Genomic DNA, 20,130 nt, shown 5'->3' on the forward strand with positions numbered 1-20,130 from the left:
TGGCTTCTTCTTTTGTTTTTATCACGTTTTATAATCTCTTAGAAAGCATTGACAGTACTTGATAAATACTGATATTATGATAAATTCTTATTTCTTATTCAGCTTCTCCTATGAGATTTATGATAGGAGATTTTAGTAGTCTTTCTTGAAGTTTGGTTAAAGGCTTTTGTTAACCACTGTAATATGCCAGAATGTGTTTTGAAATTTCCTGTAAAAGTGTTACTTTCCAAAGCATTTTGTATATTGTCTTTACATTTTCTATGTGAGAGAGCGCTGCATTTTTTTAAATCAAATGCAAATACAATTTTCTTGTTTCATTCACCTGACTTACTGCAAATATTAGGTTATCCTCAGTTTCAAAGTTTGCTGATGTTTCTGTGATCAGGGTTAATTCCTTAAAAAAAAAGTGTGTAATTTTCTTAATTTTCAGTCACAGTTATTTTAAATTTTACTTGAGAACTTGTAATATTATTTTCCGTATTGTAAGAAGTTTTATAATTAATAAGTGTAACTTATTAATGACTATATTGATGCTTTGAGGAAGGGCAGATGCTGCTCTGAGAAGTCACCCATGGTGATTGTTGAACTCCTTGGGTTCCTGTGCTAATTTAGGATACTAGCCTTTGTCATAAATCTATTTATGATAACTTTTTTTTCAAATTCATTGTTCAGCTATGTTTCAGCAACTATAGAACAAAAAAATTCTTCCTACTGAAAAGCAGGAATTCTATATGTTGGTTTGTGTTTTAAAGTTTCATTTTACTCCTAATTAAACTGCACAAATCCAATCAAATACCTAATTCAAGATACCAAAGATACCCTGCAAAAAAAGACCTTTTAATGCCTTTTTGCCAGAGAAATTTTCTGTAGGTTGATGAAATCATACAGTAATTTAAAATTTTTATGTTGTTTTTTGAATGAGAAAGTCTATTTAATTTATACTTTCAAAAATATGTATTATTAGATCAATGTGTCATTACAATTCCAGGATGACTACATTGATTTTTTAGCTCAGCAGCATCCTGGCTATAAAGTATGCTGCTGTTTATAGCACCCCTTTTTTGTAGTATTGCTTACTTCTCCTTAAATATTCTTTGATCGACAACATAGCTATGAACCAAGGGTTAAAGTAAATTGGAGAGAGTATTTTAAAGGTTGTGAATCCAGACTTCATTACTAAAGTGAGAAACCTAGATTAAAACTATTTCTGTGCTCCAAGGCTCAACAGTGTAATCATTAAAATCTGTATTCTGAGTACAGTTCACTTACACCAACATGAGATTATATTAATTCCGTGCATTTAGAACTCCTGTGCAAATATGCAATACTCTATTTGTCAGTTAGTTACTCTTTGATGGGCAAAGGGATTTAAATTAAGAATGATTAAATGTTCCATAGTGGCGAATTTAGCGTAAGTATTGAAAAGTGCATTGCTCATTGCATTGTACAAGACTTGGCAAGGGTTTTATTCTTTTGTCTTCCACATTTAAAGCAACTTATGCACTTTTTCCATAGCTCTCTGTAAAAGGTTATAACGACAAGCAGCACATCTTGCTCAAGAAGATCATTGAGAAAATGGCTACTTTTGAGATTGATGAAAAGCGATTTGAAATTATCAAGGAAGCGGTAAGCTGCATGAGAAATTCACGTTTTGGAGTAATTGAAAATTGAATGCATCGCCCTAATAGGAGATCTGAGGGCTGACAATCTGTGGAAGTAGAGAGTGAAATTCTGCATTAGTGGGACTTCAGATGGCTTTTTCTTTTTTGTGGCTGTGAGCTTCTTGGAGTTATGTATGTAACATTCTTTGGTTAAAAATAACTGGTCCTGGAATCTTTTTTTAGTCAGTCTTTCTTATGCTGTATCAAGGAAGCACAGCTTGCTGTGGTAGGAATATAAATCTAAGTAGGGGGATGGAGGGGAAAATCTTAGCTTTAAATCCTCTTTTTCAGTTTGGAAAGGCTGCAATAGGACCTAGCCATAGAAGAAGTGGGAAATAGATGAAGGAGGAAAGGAAACATTGAGAAAGTTTGCAACATTTCTTTTCCCTGGATTTGGCTCCTGGACCTTGATCCTTTGGTGCAGTGTAGCCACCTGGTTTAGTACATTATAGAAATCTGGCTGGTTTCTAGAAGTAACATCAGCTGGGGAGATTGCAGTTTTCTCCCCATGTCTATGCCAGACAGATAAGGAAGATAACTTCTGGCTTCTGTTTGGAGGAGGCAGAAGGATACATCCTCAGCAACCTGAGGCATGCTGTTGCTCACTCATGCCCTGAAGTGGGTTACTTTTTTCCTGCACTGGAAATGCTTGCAGCTCGCCAAAACTATTAGTTTGCACTTTTCCAGTTTCTCTGGTAGAGGAAAAAGGTTTTGCTTATTTTGTAAAAGCGCAGCTGGAGTAGAAAGGAGGTTTTTGCAGAAGCTCTCTGGTTCTTCTCTCACACATCCTTTATCCATGCAAAACATGGTGAGAATTTTCCAGATGCTCCAGATTTTGTGTAAACAAGTCAGCCAAAGTAGGTGACAGGGAGAAAAAGACATTTTCTACATTTTCTATTAGCAGTGTTCCTGCACCCCCTGGTCAGTGATCATAGAAGGCAAATTTCCTGGGTAGAACAACTACCCAGGAAATTTTATCTAAATTCTTGTTTACTGCAGTAATTTAATTTCTAAGCATTAATTTTATGGACAAGTTTGATTTCATGCACATTTCAACCATCTTAATGATTTCTGCTTACTCCAAAGGCTCAGAAGCCTGCATTATTACTAAGGTGATATAACACAATTTTTTAAGAGTTCTAACAAGCAAGGGAATGTTCTCAATATCTAAACTGTATCTTTTTGATACAAAGTTGAGAGTACAATATTAATATGTTTAGAACTCTATTTCTGAATTTCTAACTTGAGCCTGATTTTTTGGTTTAGTACATGAGATCGCTTAACAACTTCAGGGCTGAACAGCCTCACCAGCATGCAATGTATTATCTCCGACTCCTGATGACTGAAGTTGCTTGGACCAAAGATGAATTAAAAGAAGCTCTAGATGGTAATGTTCTGCCACTTACTTATTTGTTTTCTTATATTAACTAACTATTAAGGGTACCTGTTTTGAACTCTACTCACTATTCAAGAGAAGCCCCTGCAGTGCCAGGCCTAAGGTGATGCTGGCCATGCTGCTCTTGCCCTCCAGTTTCAAGAAAGTAGAGTAATTCATGGAAAAGGCCACAAATGGCAAAACGTGCAGATAAAAGTTCATGCAAAACTACTAACAAGAACATGAACCTGGATATGGTGAATCCAGTATTTAATCAACGTTAGTAAAATCATTTGGCTCTAGTTGACATCTTGCAGGCACACTGGAATGTATCTGCATTGTACTTCCCAATGTGCAAACTGCTTTGTTTTTTCCATGATCAGGGAATCCTAGCTTATGTTTCTGTAGATAATAAAGAGCTGTAGCTAATAAAAAGAAAAAAAATGTACTTTTCTGTAGATAACGACAACAATAATAAAGAACATTGTGGCTCTTAACACAAAGTAGGTGCCACAGTATATTTGAAGGAAGAAGAAATTTTTAATTAAGAGATTGAAATGATTTTTCAAGTCCAGATGGAATGGAATTCTGAGCAATGAACTAGTGGACATGGCCCTGCCCATGGCAGGGGTGTTGGAACTACATGATCTTTAAGGTCTTTCAACCGACACCATTCTGTGGTAATTCTATGTTTGTAGTAATAGCTGAAGAACTTTTCCCCACCTGTATTTTACTGTGTTGTATTAAAAGGCTGTTCCTGGGACAATTTGCAAAATGTCTTGTAATATCGTCTTGGAATACACTAACATTCTTTTCAAGAAGAATACCTGACTTACGTATTTATGTGAGGGGCTTGATTCAGAACACACATCCATAAATACCCCATCCAACCATCCTTCCTCCTACTCCTTTGATTCTGTATGTTAAACTGTATTTTGCACTTTATATGAAAACTGCTTTGCAAGGACAGGCCAGATAGAATGTGTGTATGTGTTGTGCATATGTCCTCTAGGATATTTTTCTCTGTAGCCTTTGTTCCAAAGTTAATATCAAAACACTATATTTGAGTTGAGGTTCTTTTTTTAGTCTGGTTGGTAAATGCACAGTCTTTCTTGAGCATTATAAACGACATGCTGCTTGTTTAGTAAATAACTAAGGCTTTTCCTCAGAACACCACCTGAATGATTGCAAGTGTTTTCTCTAGAGAATGAGTGTTTGTTCAGCATGATTGGAAAGGCAGCTTTTTTTTACTTTTTTTTTTTTTTTTTTTGAATCTGGGTCAAGACAGCATGTGAATTCTAAGTGAAATAAACTATATGATGAGTGCTGCTATTTAGAGCTGGAAGCATTCCAATGTTGCATTTTTAAGGAGAGATTTCACTTCTTCATAATGACAGATTTCTTCTCCTCTGGGAAATGCACTGTATTGAATGATGATTTAGGCCTAGGTCCTTCATAATTTGAAAATGCAGTTGAGTGATTTAACTGTCTAAATATGTATTGTAGATGTCACCCTTCCCCGTCTCAAGGCCTTCATAGCACAGCTGTTGTCACGGTTACACATTGAAGCTCTTCTCCATGGCAATATAACAAAACAGGTTGGTTTGATACTTTCTTAATAAAACATTTTTTATTTAAAAGCAGCATAAAAATGGAACACTAGTTTAATCTTTGCAGATCTTGAAGCAGTTATGCCAAATGTCATTTCATAATTTAACTTTGTACTTTTTTATTGATAGAGTATGAGAGCATAATTTTTTCCACTTTAGCTTTATTAGGCTAAGTGCTGCCTCTATATTGCTCTTGGAAACTTAATAAAGACAACTTAGGATCTATGTATTTGAAAGTCTGTGTTGTAGGTCATTACTGGGGTCAAAGCAGCAGATGGAATAACGTGATGCAGATCTTGCTTTCTTCCACTGAAAACCTTCAGAATATTTTAAGAATCCAGTGTCCTTCCATATTTAGTTTGCACATAGCTAAACAGGAATGGGGAACCATGAACAAGCCATGTGTCAGCTGTCAGGAGAGTAAAACTCAGGAAACATTTGTTTTGTCTTCAATTTGTATTTGCATATGAAGTCACAGGTAATACTTCAAAATATGTACCAATAAAAATTTTAGTACCTTTTTTTTATATGTTTTTGTCGTCTCCTTTCATAAGGCTTGTTTACAATATTTTGTGTCACAATAGCTCTGGGATAGTTTACTAGCAAGAGCTGTTATAGACGCTGCTTGTGACTGCTGAATGTATAGAGGAGAGAGTTAATTTGTAAAGGAAAAAATAAGATAGGAAGGAGCTAATAGCTTGGAGAGACAAACATTTCTTTGTCAAGAATGTCCCTAAAGTATTCGTTAAAAAATTTTAGAGGGTATTCTTCATGCAGAGAAATTTAAAAATAGTCTCTTTTCCGTTCCTTATTTCTTATGTGTTTGTATACAAAAGTCAGTTGCTTCTGGAAATAGAACTGAATGCCTAGATTTTTTTAGATTTCCATGATGGTGCAGTTATGTCAAAGAAGTGTATTCTTTACTTGGCATAATGGGTGCCTATTTAAAGTCCTACAGCTAAAGAACTGGGAAGGATGTCCTGGTATACCCATAGCTGTGTAATGTTTAGAAATTATCTGCAAACCTCCCTGAAGAGAAAATAGAAAAAGTTGTCTGTCCTTGAATACCCATGATGTGATAATCACTGATAAAACTCAGCAATTTTAACCTGGACCAAAGAATTTTTTGCCAACTAAAATAAATCAAAATTTCCATTGTCTTGTGACACCTTTCAGTCATGAAAAAATTTTTCAGTGAATCTGGACTTGAAAAATTAGATTTATCTAGCTGCTTGAAATTCCTATTTTTTTCTTTAATTTCATTCTGATACTTGGGGTTTTTTGACAATTTCTTTTATTTATTTGCTTTAAGTGGATGAAAAGTAAAGTAATCCTGTTCAGAACATGTCTGAGCAGTCGTATTGTCTTTAACTTTTTAAACTGGTCTTTTTAGACCTCCATCTTTTTGTCTAATACTGCATGAAGCTTTTGGAGGTGTTGGTAGGGTGTATGTTTATTAAGTTTTCAAACCTTTTCTATGTTCTTATAAAATCACTTCTGTTATGAGTTTATGGCAATGCAGAATGAGATATTTTAGCTTTCAGCCAAAAATATTTGTAGCAAGTTCCTGTAATTTCCAGTGTGCAGGCTACAAGAACATATAACCCTTAAGAGATGAAGCTATTGAAATTAAATCCTTGAATGAAAGTAATGACTTTGGATTTTTTTTCACTCCTTACATTTTTTAAAATTATTATTGTAATCCATCAAATAAAATAAAATTTGGGCAGTGAGTCTTAACACCACCAACACATCAATGAAATGCATTCTTGACCTTAACCATATGTTTCCTTAAAATTTTCATCTACTGAAATGCCATTTGCTTTCAGACATACATTTGAGATATCTCATTTTCACTTTGAAAGATGAGCACATCAAGTGATGGAAGGAAAGTGGAAAAAAAATGACCCCATTGAGCTTTAATTTCAGAAGCACTGGGGAGAAGTAGGATTAGTTAAATGTGTAGACAATTTAAACATAAAGACGACACAAAAAAACTCTTGCCCTCCACACTCCCACTTCCTCTCATTTACTTAACTTCTACTATATTTGTCTTGAATTACAGTATCTCCACTGTCTATTTCTGATTCTTTTTCTTTTCTCTCACAGCACCATCAGTAATTAGAAAGTCTTATGCTGCTGTTAAATACAGAATAACTAATGATCATTAAAAATCCTCTTATGTTTTCTTTTCCAGGCTGCATTAGGAATTATGCAGATGGTTGAGGATACTCTCATTGAGCATGCTCATACAAAGCCACTCCTTCCCAGTCAGCTAGTGAGGTACAGAGAAGTGCAGCTTCCTGACAGTAAGTTAAATTATTGATTCATGATATATAAGGCACATTAAATTGAGATTTCCCTTGCTCGCAGCATTTTAAAATGCATATTACTGTGCTGTTAGGAGTGTGTTTGAAGTCAAACTTATTTCAAGTTACTCTAAACTTAAAATTCAGAAATATAGTTAGGGTGTGGCTTTACTGATAAATTTATGTACTAATACCTGACCTTTCTAGTATACTTGGCAATTACTTTGTTTTAATTTTTAATTTGTATATGTAAATTGGACTTCTTGGGATGATGTGGACGATCTTTTGGTGACTGTCAATTCAAAGCCCTTCTATAATCGTACAATTCTGCACTTCAGTTCCAAGTCACTTGTTACAATTTATGGAAATAAGAGCCCTGTCCCAGTCTCTGCTACACAGAGTATATATATTTGAGTAAACACAATTCTTTGAGCATTTCTGAGTATTAATTGATCATTAAAAATTGCATGTAATGACTCTTGGCAAAAACAAAAAGTTCTTAAACAAATAACTTCTTTTTTTCTTATATAAACTTTTTTGGTCTTGTAGCACTTGTATGCTTTTACTTCCATGGTGAAGGAAGTTTTTTGTAAAAAGGAGGTTCAAGGTATTGCTGGGAGTGGTGACATACGTAGCTGTACAGACAAGATAAATTACCCCTAGCTGATCATCTGTGTGAGCTACCATATACAAAAGAAGTTGTTAAAATGCTGAGTTATTTTTTATGTTCACAATAATTTCTGGCAGATTGTCTTTAGAAACTGTTTACACAGTAAAGCCAATGTAGAATTTCACTGCAGTTCCAAAAATACTTGCTTGAAGAGAAGCAGCCAGTTTCAATTTACTTGCTAATATTTCCAAGTGGCAACATTTTGATGGTAAAATGATACATTCTTTTCTTCTCTCATGAAAAGTATGCTCTTAGTGGAAATTCTGCTTTAACAGTCCTAAACCACTTAGTATAAATCCATGAACCTTAGACCATTTTATTTTTAGTTGTCAACAGTAGGAATGTACACTTCAATAAACTTCAATATTTTAACTTTGTCTTTTAGGAGGTTGGTTTGTATACCAACAGAGAAATGAGGTTCATAACAACTGTGGCATTGAGATATATTACCAGACAGACATGCAGAGTACTTCTGAGAATATGTTTTTGGAGCTCTTCTGCCAGATTATCTCGGAGCCGTGCTTCAATACGCTGCGCACCCAGGAGCAGTTAGGTGAGTTCCCAGGAGCGGCGGTGTCTGTGCACACGAGCTGTCACAGTCACGCGCTCGCACGAGACCTGAGCAGGAGGTGCTCTCTCCCTGCTTACTGAATGCCATTTAAAGGGCACTTGGTAAATGTAAATCAACTGCTCATGACTCAAAGAAATTCTACTGTGCATAGAGTCTAAAATAAGAACAAGCAGGCATGATTTTTAGGATATCTGAAAGATCTGAAATCAGCTCCAACTCAAAAAAAGTGTGAGCACTGTACAGAAAACTTCATGTTAGAATTTACCAAAAGGAGGATCAGTCCCCTAAATTTTTAGATCTTCATAAAAAATCAATAATAGTTTGATGTTTCCTTCTTGTGACCCTACTTCTAGGTGCATTTCATGATTCATAGAATCACAGAATCATTTAGGTTGGAAAAGATGTCTAAGATCACTGAGTCCAACTGTTAAATTTTAAGCCCTATCTTGGAAATGCTGTTGTGTGGGTAGTGGTAAACTACCATATTGGTGAAAACCCAAATACATTTCAGGCTTTTTAAGACTACAGCTGTTCACCAGTAAGTACAGATAATTGTTACATGAACCAGTAAGGCTGAGAACTGGGGAGATTATTCCAAACAGAGTAAGAAGGAGAGACAGAGACATTGTATGACAGCTCACATGATTGTAATACTGGTGAGGAGAAGTACAGGTTTTCCAAAGGTGAGAAGCAGACAAATATTTCAGTGTGATGACTGCCAGGGATGTCAGGCAAGATTAGGCTTTTTGTGAGCAACTAGCAGAACCAGCCATACAATATTCATCATAGGAGTTTCAACTGCCTATATACCTGCTGAAAATAGGATAGAACCTAGGTTATTTAATAGGTTTTTGAAATGTGCTGGTGGCAGGTTTTGTACAGAAGTTGGCAGTAACAACTAAAGAGGCGGGGTGGAACTTAGGAAGAACTAGTGTAGTGTCCAGCACTTCATATTTGCCAAATGATAGAGCTCATGAGACTTAGGAGGGGAGACAGCAGAAATACCATCAAAATCCAGTATATTTCATGGAATTCTTAGTAAGATTTCTGAGAAAGCTTAGGGAAAAAGAAGTTAAAGAGTTAGAAGTTCAGTTTGTTAAACAGTAGAAGTAGTAACAAGAATTCTTTCAATAAATTGTAAAGCAGTATGAGAAAGTGGGGGAGAAAAGTTCACAATGATGGGAAAAAAGTGTTCAAATCATTAAAATCAAAATGTTCAAATAATCAGAAAATTCAGGATGGCTTAGTTAGTTTATACTTAAAATTTATCAGCTGTGGCCAGATGACCTCCAAAATAAACACTGGGAATCAAAGTTCATGTCTTACTTTTGAACGGGAAAATAACAGATTAATCAGATTAATTGAGAAGCTCTTAAAAAGTTCAATGTGCGATGAACTCTGCATTCTATTCCAAAGAATGAAATTAGGAAATCCTGGAATTAAAAGTCTTATAATGGAAAAATTGTGGATGATAAGGTATTAGAAAGATAGACACAGCTAAATGTTACATGTTTCCTTAAAAAAAAAAAGGAAAGAGAAACAGGGAAATTATAGATCAGTCAGTTTAATTCAAACTCCAGGAAAACATGGAATAAATTTTCAAGCTAGTTCTAAATTCATGGAAGATAATTGAGAGACTGTTATGAAAGTACCTAGGTGGAAGAACTACACATCAGGATACATAGAAGGTCATGACTGGAGAATAGAGAATAGTTAATTTGGAAAATGGTGTTCTACACAGCTCTGTTGTGATCCAGTGTTCCACGCTATATTCATCAGAATTCTGGATAATAGAAGAGTGAGGATATTCACTGAATCTTCAGATAATACTAATTTGGGAGAGGCTGCAAGTGTGTGGGAAGATAGAGTTAGAATTTAAAATTAGTTTGACATTTTGGAAACATGACTTGAATGAAGACAAGATGCAATTTGTTAGGAACAGTTTGGCAGGAACAACCAATGGCACAGATACAAGTCAGGAAGCAACTGGCTAGGTAGCAATTTTGTAGAAAACTCTGCAGGGTACAGTGGATCAGAAGTAGAGCATAAATCAGCAGTGTCATGCTGCTGTGTAAAATGCTGGGATGTATAAATGGAAGCATTCAAAATGTACTCACAGTAATACTTCTAAATTGTTCAGATAAAAACTCTGAAATACTGTAACCAGTTTTGACATGAGCATCAGGAATCTGTAAGAAAACTATAAAACAGCATTTAAAAGACTGAAGTGTGATTGATTTGTTATTAAAAGGGTAGACAAAAACTGTAATCTGATCCTGATGACAGAATTGCTTTTGTTTTGTCAGTGTGCCTTATCTCCTCCTTGGCCTCCCCTAAATTGATATTGACCTCAGTGAAATAAAGATGTTCTAAAAAAATTCAGTGGCACATTTTGAAAACCTGCATTGTTTTCTTTGTAACACAGAATTAAGTTAGCACAGCATTGCCTTCCTGCCAAATGTGCTACATTTGGCAAAATCAAGGCTGTGACAAAGGATTTCTTTTCATTTGTGGCTCTTCTTGTTTTGCCAAGGTTACATTGTGTTCAGTGGCCCACGTCGGGCAAATGGTATCCAAGGACTGCGATTTATTATCCAATCTGAAAAGCCACCACACTATTTAGAGAGCAGAGTTGAAGCGTTCCTAAAAACTATGGAGAAATGCATAGAAGACATGACAGAAGAGGCCTTTCAAAAACACATCCAAGCTTTAGCAATTCGTCGTCTAGACAAACCAAAGAAGCTGTCTGCAGAATGTGCTAAATACTGGGGAGAAATTATTTCCCAGCAGTATAACTTTGACAGAGGTAAGACAAATGGTAATTCCTTTAAAACTGAATGCTCTAGTGTGGCTGCATTTGTGACTGTTGAGTGTCATATTCATTTGGGAGCAACTTAAACTTTTACACAGCCTATACATAATTTACTGTCTATTTCCTGTGATGCAGTCAGATACACACTGACATTCCTGACAGTACACACATTCATATGAACCCAGTTTCTCTTTGCATTGTGCAGTTGTTTTGAGGGAGTGCTGACAGATGCAGCAGCAGGTATCTTAACTAACATACAATTTGTCTCAGCTCTCCGCTTAGAGTGGGTTTGAAGAAACATTAATTTATTTCGTTATTTTTCATTTGTGGTGCTTTGAAGATTATAGGTTTGTAAGAGACCAAATGAGATCCAGCCTCTAGTATTATTACTGAAAATAGACTGACATTTATTTACTATGTGGTCCTACATAGTATTTAACTTGTATTTGTTTAAATACTTTTAAAATGTATTTTAATTTTTTTAAAATACTGAGATACATTACTAATACAGTTAGACACATTAGTAATACAGTTTCTAACATTTAAAAAAAAATCAGTTTAGGTACAGATCAGTTTTTCCTGACAGTTTAATGTCTCGCCTCTTACTCACAGCTGTAATTTTCTGTCTTCATGCATAATATGCTTCCTCCATAAAACTCATTCTGTATTCTGTGACTTCTCTTCTGCTTTATGTGTACCATATTGCCTTTCCATGATAGCAAATACAGTCCTTTTGCTTCACAATGACTCACTGAGCTGTTTAATAATGAAGAGTTTTGACTCGTCATCTAGCTTGGTGTAGAGAGAATAAGAGCTACTGAAAAGTTTTATGCCTGAGCCTAAGAAGTGGAATGGAAACTTATCATTCAAGTACTTTTTTTGTGTCTGATGAAGTAGTGTGGTATTTCTCAGCCTTAAGTGTTTCTGTTTATACCATAATTGGATCAATAGTATCTCTCTGTAATTTCTTACTGCTAAGTGTAGCCATATTTTTAATACCTAAATCCCACTTATTATTTCCCTTGACTTCTGTATCTTTAATTCCCTTCTGCCTACTAGTAATTTTATATCATTCATGATTTTAATATGACTAGGATTGTCAAAATCCAAAGTTCATATTCCAGCCTTAGGAAGATTTTTTTTGTTTGTACATTTTAAATATTACTACTTTTACTGTTTTCTCCCAAATCTTACCTAGTTTTCCAAACTGTATTGTTGATTTTTGTATTTCCTCCATATAGAACTTCATATTACTTACAGCCTGCATTACAGGCTTGGTTGCTCTCTGTTCTCTTGCACGTGTTTTTTCCTTGATCTTCTTGCTAATCCTAAGAAAAGCAAGCACGCCTACAGGAAACCTTTCTGCTTAAGCAGCAATGATATTAGGTGATTAGTCCGTGACAGTTAATTAATATGAAGGAATGTAGCGACTGAAACACATTGTCCCCAGATATCTTAAAGATGTGACTACTTTTTAAGGGGAATGTAGGCACCATTCTTTGACAGTTCTGTAAAAGTATGTCCTACCATCCTGTTTCCTAACTGTGAATAAAAGCCATCTATAACCAGTCTGCATTAGAAATGTGTAACTGATTTGAAGATAATATACAAGAGCAGGCATATCTATTTTGCTACTGAATATCCCACAGTGCACCAGTATTCTTCAAATGTGCATTTTTCAATAAATCAAATCAAATAGACTTATTGAAGCATAATTTTCTGCCAAGGTTCTACTGACACTTTTAGTGAAGCAAGTATTGACTTGAAAGATAACAATGAAAAGCTTTTCATTTGCAGTCGATTACAGCATCTGACTTTGAAAGAAGTATACTTTGTATAAGCAGTGTGCTAATAACCAGCTGTGATCTGCAGATTTGCTCTAATTTGTACTATTGTTGTGCAGATAACATTGAAGTGGCTTATCTGAAGACCCTGACCAAGGATGACATTATACAGTTCTACAAGGTAAGTTCGTCATGCAGCTGCTAAAATGTTGCTCAGAATGATGGAAATACAACTGAATCTTATTTGTGCATGCCCTGAAGGGATATACTGACACCTGTTTTAGGTAGATGATAAAATGAATGCAGGTATCTTTTATTTCCTGAATATTACTTAGTTAATAGCAACTGTAAAAATTGCAGAAAATGATAGGGTTTTGTTGTGGTTTTCTCCTTGCTGGCTCTTATTCTTGTTTCATTTATCTTTTCTTTATGGATATAAAATGTGCTGCTCTATGACCAAGCCTGGACAAAATTGCAAAAATTTTTCTTTTATCTTTTCCTTCAACCAATCAGTGATTCAGCTTATTTTACAGGCATGAATTGTGAATGAAACAGATATTTTTAAAGCTTTGTTCACTGTAAATGTAAATCAGAAGCGTTTTTTGTTCCTCTAATGGTTAGTCAGAGCAAAGGAGCAGCATAATGATGCTGTAATTGTACATTTTAACTCGGATATCCAATATAAGTCATTCAAATGTGTCCCTGTCCTGTCCCCCCAACCTGTATAAAAAAAATTTGGACATCATCATTTCTGGTTTTAAATGTGTAGTATACAATGGTGTTTCACTATATTGCAAAGTTTTTATGAAGTTTTATTACTTATTATTTATGGAGTAGCTGGTAGCTTGCGGAGTTCTTTGGAAAATAAAATCAACTTAATGTCTTCAGAATTTATTATTGGATGGAAAAACTTCTGCCCATGAAGTAGCATGGGCATGTGTGTGTCTGTCTTCTTTTTTCCTCTGCTGGGCAGAGGGGGTTCTTTACTTTTAATTTTTTTAATAGTACAATACCATACATGAAGTTATGCAGCAAATGCAAAGTTAGTAAATGGAATTTCAGTACCTGTTGTTTAATAAATGAGAACTTTTGGATGAGTGTGCATATTCTGGGTTTGTAGGAGTCTATACTATTTTGCTTACACTAATGCTCAATACATGATTATCCAGCATTCCAGAGCAGTAATAACAGGCTAGATTGGTGGGCTAGTCCAGTTGAATTTAATGGCTGTTCAGGTTGATGTGCATCCAGAAGACTGCTAGGGTTTGAAAGTTCTACAGAGATTTTAGGTTGCATTCCTGATACTATGATAATTAATGGCTGAATTTCTATTACTTACGGTTTTTCTGAGTTCCAAGCAGTACATTAATTGCTTAATTTGACTGTAAAATAATTCAGGAGTACTGTATGGATGACTTTTAATAATACGTGAAGGCAAATGCCAAAAGTCATCCCCTGTTTTAGGGCTTAACTTAAAATTTAAATGCTCTTATTCTTTTTACTATTTTATAATGTCTAAGGGATACTACACCTGAAGGACTTGATATTTTTTACTGTAGGTGCTGTTGGCAATAGATGCTCCCAGAAGACACAAGGTATCAGTACATGTCCTTGCAAGGGAAATGGATTCCTGTAAGTATTGTGCTGAATATAATATTTAATCAATTTCTGTTCCTGCAAGTCATAGTTACAGATAGACATGTTATATCATACAATTCCACTGTAACAAAACTCAGCTTTGGAGATTATATACTCTTTAAGGGGAAAAGGTGTACTTCACATGGGTGCTTCAGATTTTTTGTTAATTTTTTAGACAAATTTTTCAGCTTATCAGTATTCTGAAATATATTGATAATAAACCAATATGTCCTAAAATACTTCTGTTTTCAAGCAGATATTTTAAAACAAACATTAAACTTTTTAATAGTCCTACAGGGGAGAAAAACCCCCAACAAGCCCAAAATTAGAACGTGCAGTTAGCAATCCAGTGTGAGCTTTTTTTTTTTTTTTTCAAACTAGCAATGACTGTCCACAACAGTATTCAAGCACCCTCAAAGGGGAAAACAAACAGAAACTAAAACCTCTGGGAATGTCAAAAGTTTAATTTAAACTTGAGAAGGTCAATTTTTATTTAGGTTTTATTTTGAAGTAATATAGATCAGTTGTGCATTCTAAACTATATTGTTCAGTTTTAGAATTCAAGAAGGAAAAGGCTAGAAGTGTTTCTTGTTAATATGAATAAACTGAGAGTAAAAACTTTGAAGGTTTTCTTTGCAAATCTTTCACCATTGGACTTAAATTCCAACATGCATTTGTTTGCAAAGTCAAAAACATTAAAAGCTTGTCTGTAGTGCAGAGGAAAGCAGATACTGCGTGCATGTCATGAAAACTCCCTTCTGCCTCAGAAGGATTGATTTTTATGGTAGTAGAAGTTACAGCTTTGCAGCTAAGTAAGGAAGACTTGCTTCAAAGCACCTTTACAATTTTCATGGCTGGTAATTGCTAAATAGAAATAGTTCTAAAACTTTTCCTATCTAGAGGAGACTTCTTAAAGTGTAGTAATTGCATTGCCAGATTGGGTATTGCTTGCTTGGAATGGTACCTTCCCAAGAAAATGGTGAGCTTGCAAGACAGCCTGACAAGGTTACTTACAGAAATTATAACAAATCCTAAAACAACTCCCCAATCCTAAATCTTTTAATCTGGCATCTGGCCTCTTTTATGCCATGAAAAAAAAAGATATTAGAAATGCAAAAATAAGTTTTGGGGTAATTGGAATAGGACATGTATGGTTTTAAGCAGGGAATACTTGGGGTTGCTGTCCAGATTTTTGGTACCTGGAGAAACCTCTACACTTCTATAGGCATACATATCCTTATCAAATTATGTGCTGTTCTTGCACTGCTCTTGTATGTACCACTGGCATTTGCTACTGTTCTCATAATTTGTACTGAGAAGCAGTTTTAAGTATTGATTGATCAACAGATTAGCAGTTTTTATTTCTGCATTGTCTTTATGTGTAAGTAAAATGAATAAAAGCCACTGCCTCAGCTCACGTTTTCAGATAAAATAATGGATTAATATATGTATTTAAAGACAGACTGTAATATAAAAGCAAAATGTTTATAAAACCTTATAAACAAAATGCTTATAAAAACCTTATTTAGTGATACTTCAAAATTTAATTATTGAATTTTTTTTTACTTTAAATACTTAAATAAAGGTGCTTTATTTAGATAACCCGTCTTATAAGATATAATTTATCAGTTATGCAAAAGATAGTAATTAAATTATGGTCCTAAATTAATTTTGCTGATGTTAAATAGGCCCCGTTGTTGGAGAATTTCCATGCCAAAACGATGTGAACCTGGCACCAGCACCACCATTACCACAGGTAAAAAGAAACAACACACAAAAAAATTCCTAGCCCACATTCTTAATCTATAAATCTAGATTCTTAATCTGAATCTCTTGTATCATTAAATAAGAATTTATAGGGAGAAACAGACCTCTGGAAATTGCTGTTGTCATGGGGCTGATGTTTTAGCTCTTTTCGACATGCATTTTTGTCGTCACTAATAACAGGGATTTTCCTGATTTTTCTTTTTATCAATTTGACCATTTTCCTCGATTCTCTTTAGTTCTCTGAAACCAAAGCTAATAGTAGTAGTAAACTGCACTGGGTATCTGCACTATGGATTAAATACAGATGATTATTGTCTGAAAATACTGATTGTATATGATCAGATTAATCAGGTGTCAAGACAGAGATGCATATGCATCAACGAATTTATCATCTTTGTTTAAAAAAACCAAAACAATCCAAATCCAACCCCAAAGCAACAGCAAAACTAACTACTTGGTCATTTTCTTAAAGCCTAAAATACTAATGCAGATTCCTGTCAATGTGTTTAATTGGGGAGGAAACAGTCTGGCAAATTCTCTTCATACAGTATTACAGATTTCTCTGTGGTTGGATAGGGCAGCACTGGGCCCTTACTGGACCTTCAGTGATTTTTCTTGAAGGATTGCAGTGTTTGTCCCAACACGTGATTAACTTTTCACAGTGTGGTAGGTCTGTGTTCTTCATCAGACCTTACAGGTGAAATAATTGCCATGAGCAGAAATTTCTGTATGAATAGTATGAGGATATATTAGCCATTATGACTGAAATATTAGCTTACTTTGTTACTACATCTAAAAATAATAGTGCATAGAATAGCTATTATGGGTATGATTTTACTCTGATGTTCAAAGGACAAGGTGGGGTGCTCTGAAGTAGAATGAAAATGAAAATATCAGCTCTGCATTTATTGGAGATTCTGATGTTACTAGCAATGCAGTTATTGCATTATAGCTGTTTGACATTATATAAATATCAAACCGGTTCTTTAATAAGAAATAACATTGTGTTTTGGAGGTTACTGTAATGTAATAATTAAGTATGAATCACTAAGATTGTAGAAGAGAGCAAGACAGGTATATTTATATGTAGCTGTAGCAGCAGTTAAAATGAAAAGCAAGGAATTTGCCACTTTTCTGATTAAAGATACTGAGCAGACTTTTTCTTGCATGCACTTCTTTGCAGCCAAATGTGATTGAAAATATGACAGAGTTCAAGCGCAGTCTGCCGCTCTTCCCACTGGTGAAACCACATATCAATTTCATGGCTGCAAAACTGTGAAGAACCCCAACGGATGAAGACATGCAAATGATCAGTGCTGACATGGTTTCAGGGGACTTCATGATGAACAAAATTATTAAAGATCATTGGGATAAATGGTTCTGTTCGTTATGAAAGTCCCGAATTCCTTCTTGGTTCATTTGACATTAGCTGTGTGTTAGGGATAGAGGGTATATAAAAATCAGTTGTGGTCATGTGTCATTTGTATTACAGACAACCTGTTACAAACCAAAATCAACTGAAAAAACAACAATAATAAAAAACTTGTAGATGCAGTATATTTTTAAAATAACATATCCCTTCAGAATTTCATTTTGATGAAATAACCCTCCAGAGCAAACAAAGTTGCTTGAAATGTGCTTGTTACTCCTGAAAAACATCGTTTAGTATCCCAATAATTATCTTATTGGGATTTGGAGGGGGTGAGATAAGTAAGTCCTTTTTGGGATGGGGTCAGAAATTTTTCTTAAAAATAGAGACTTTCACATTTTTTTGAAGTGACGTGTTGAATGATACTTTTTTAATTGATCCTTAATGCAACCAACATATTTTTTATTTAAGTTTTATGAAGACCAGTGAGGCTGAAAAAAAAGGAAATTTGAAAATACAGTAACAGGTGAGAGAATTGTCTTAATGAGAATAATTGAAGATAAGGGCATGATTTTAATCTTTCTATACAAATTTGGGGACATTTTATATTAAAACTAGTAAAATGCTGGAAACACTTTATTAGTGCATCTTACTTTTGTTACCAAAAGTGTTGTCCCAGTCTCTTGATACTGTCAACATCCTGTTCAGTTTTACAGCATTACTGTGAACTGTTCATTTGGATTATCAAATACCGTCTTTGGTGTCATTTTTTGTTTTCAGTTGTGTATGTGCTGATGGAGAACTCAGTCTGTTTTGCCTCAGCTGTTATGTTGGGTCTCAGTCCAGCAAAGCACTCAGTAATGCAAATAACTTTAAAAACACACAACTTCTTTACTCAAGAACAGCTGCATGTCAAATAGAGGCTCTCTAATGAGTCAGATACATCATTATTTTCATACCTGTATGGGTCCTTCTTGTCCTTCAGCAAGGTGTTTGTGACAGTGCAGTGCTGGGGTAGCAGTTCTACAGCACAGCCTGTGCTTCAGGTTACATCACAAAGGGTTTGCTCCTGCTTCTGGGAAGAAGGCTGTGCAGAACTCAGAAGGATCAAGAACTATGCTGAAATAATGTTCATATATATAGATATATATATATATATATTCCATAACGTAGCAAAATGATAAAACAGTATAAGGTGTCTCACTGACTTTACTGACTTCTGCAGAGTGGTCTTGTGCTGGGACACAAATAGGAAAAGGCAAGGAGCATGAAGTTCTCCTACCTCTCAAATTCATAAAAGGGATGTCACTTAAACAGAAGAGAGTGTGTAAAGCACTGAAGGTATAAAAGCTGCTCATCAGAGGTGTTAGTGAGAATTTGCTTCTTACTAAAAGAGCCTGAAAGTAATGCCCTGATGTGACAGGCCTGCATCAAACATCAGAATCCTGGTGTAGTCAGTAGGGCTGTTCTGTGATTGAATCAGTGTTGGTTCTTACATTGGCTCTGAGGCCAAATGAAATGAATGCTTGACAGGAAAAGGACCTTAAGTTGGGTTTATTTGTGAGTCTCTTCTAACTGAATAAATATGGTGCATTTAAAAGTTGTTTTAAAGGTTAATGGTACATGTTTCAGTATGTTTTTAATAAATTCAGTGGGAGTTTGTGATGTAACCTGTTGCCAAGGAAGGCCACTATCATAATTTTTAGCCTGATGAAGAGGGAAAAAAAATAAATACAGTATAAACAAAACCAGTGAAGATGTCTCTGCTCACATTTTTCATGGATCCTCCATATGAGGTTTTTTTGCCCTCTTGCATTTCACTTTTGTTTATAGTTTTCCTTTAGTAAAAGTATTTGTATTATATACAAAAGTTTTGACAACATATAAAAATATATATTTTGGGATTTAGTATTTAAACATACCACTCTTATGGTGAATATAATGAAATGGCTCCTATTGTGTGTAAAAATAAATATATATATATATCTTCATGGAAGTACTAGCAACTCTTAACAGATTATATAAATAAATTGGAATAGTAGTGTATCTAACACTCAGCTCATAAATCATGTTTTCCAGAGGAAAATATGTATATCCTCAAAGTTCTGTGATTGGATGTGGAAACCCATGTAGTTTTCCAGCAACTTTCAATTGCTTTTAAGTGTTCTCCAGCATTTTACAGTTTCTGAGTTTGATATAGCAGTAAATTTTGATAAACTCAGGCATACTAATGGGTTCATTTTAATGGATCCAAAGCTGCAGTGTCTACAAGCAATAAAAAACTACCTAGAATACACTGTAATTCAATTTTAGTGCTTGTTAATTAGTTTATGTAAGAAACCATAAATTATTATTACATAACTGTAATTTTTGCAAGTGCTATTTTAAGCAGTTGATGTGGAATTGGGTGCATGTGACACAGCCAGTATGACAGAGTGCTAGAGTTATTCTGTTTACAATAAACAATCTGAATTTAATGTTTGGAGTTCTTAATTTGTTTCATTTTAATTTTTGCATACTGGTAATGTTACATCTATCAGTCTGTGCATGTTTTTTATTAGACA

At 34.7% G+C, this 20,130-nt stretch overlaps 1 protein-coding gene across 8 annotated transcripts in view; it reads left to right on the forward strand.

Moving 5' to 3' along the window:
• IDE (insulin degrading enzyme) overlaps positions 1–17,754 on the forward strand; it is a 53,643-nt gene extending 35,889 nt beyond the window's left edge. For all 8 annotated transcript variants that reach the window (XM_021536486.4, XM_021536483.3, XM_021536479.4 and 5 more), the window contains exons 16-25: positions 1,516–1,626; positions 2,928–3,048; positions 4,543–4,634; positions 6,844–6,955; positions 8,011–8,178; positions 10,730–11,002; positions 12,912–12,973; positions 14,352–14,424; positions 16,119–16,186; positions 17,381–17,754. In XM_021536486.4, coding sequence (XP_021392161.1) covers positions 1,516–1,626; positions 2,928–3,048; positions 4,543–4,634; positions 6,844–6,955; positions 8,011–8,178; positions 10,730–11,002; positions 12,912–12,973; positions 14,352–14,424; positions 16,119–16,186; positions 17,381–17,476 — 1,176 coding nt within the window. In that variant the 3' untranslated portion in view covers positions 17,477–17,754. The remainder of the gene's footprint in view (positions 1–1,515; positions 1,627–2,927; positions 3,049–4,542; positions 4,635–6,843; positions 6,956–8,010; positions 8,179–10,729; positions 11,003–12,911; positions 12,974–14,351; positions 14,425–16,118; positions 16,187–17,380) is intronic.
• The last annotated feature ends 2,376 nt before the right edge of the window (positions 17,755–20,130 follow it).

Source organism: Lonchura striata, chromosome 6, assembly GCF_050655825.1.
Source record: "Lonchura striata isolate lonStrDom1 chromosome 6, ASM5065582v1, whole genome shotgun sequence".
In the NCBI taxonomy this organism is placed as follows: domain Eukaryota; kingdom Metazoa; phylum Chordata; class Aves; order Passeriformes; family Estrildidae; genus Lonchura; species Lonchura striata.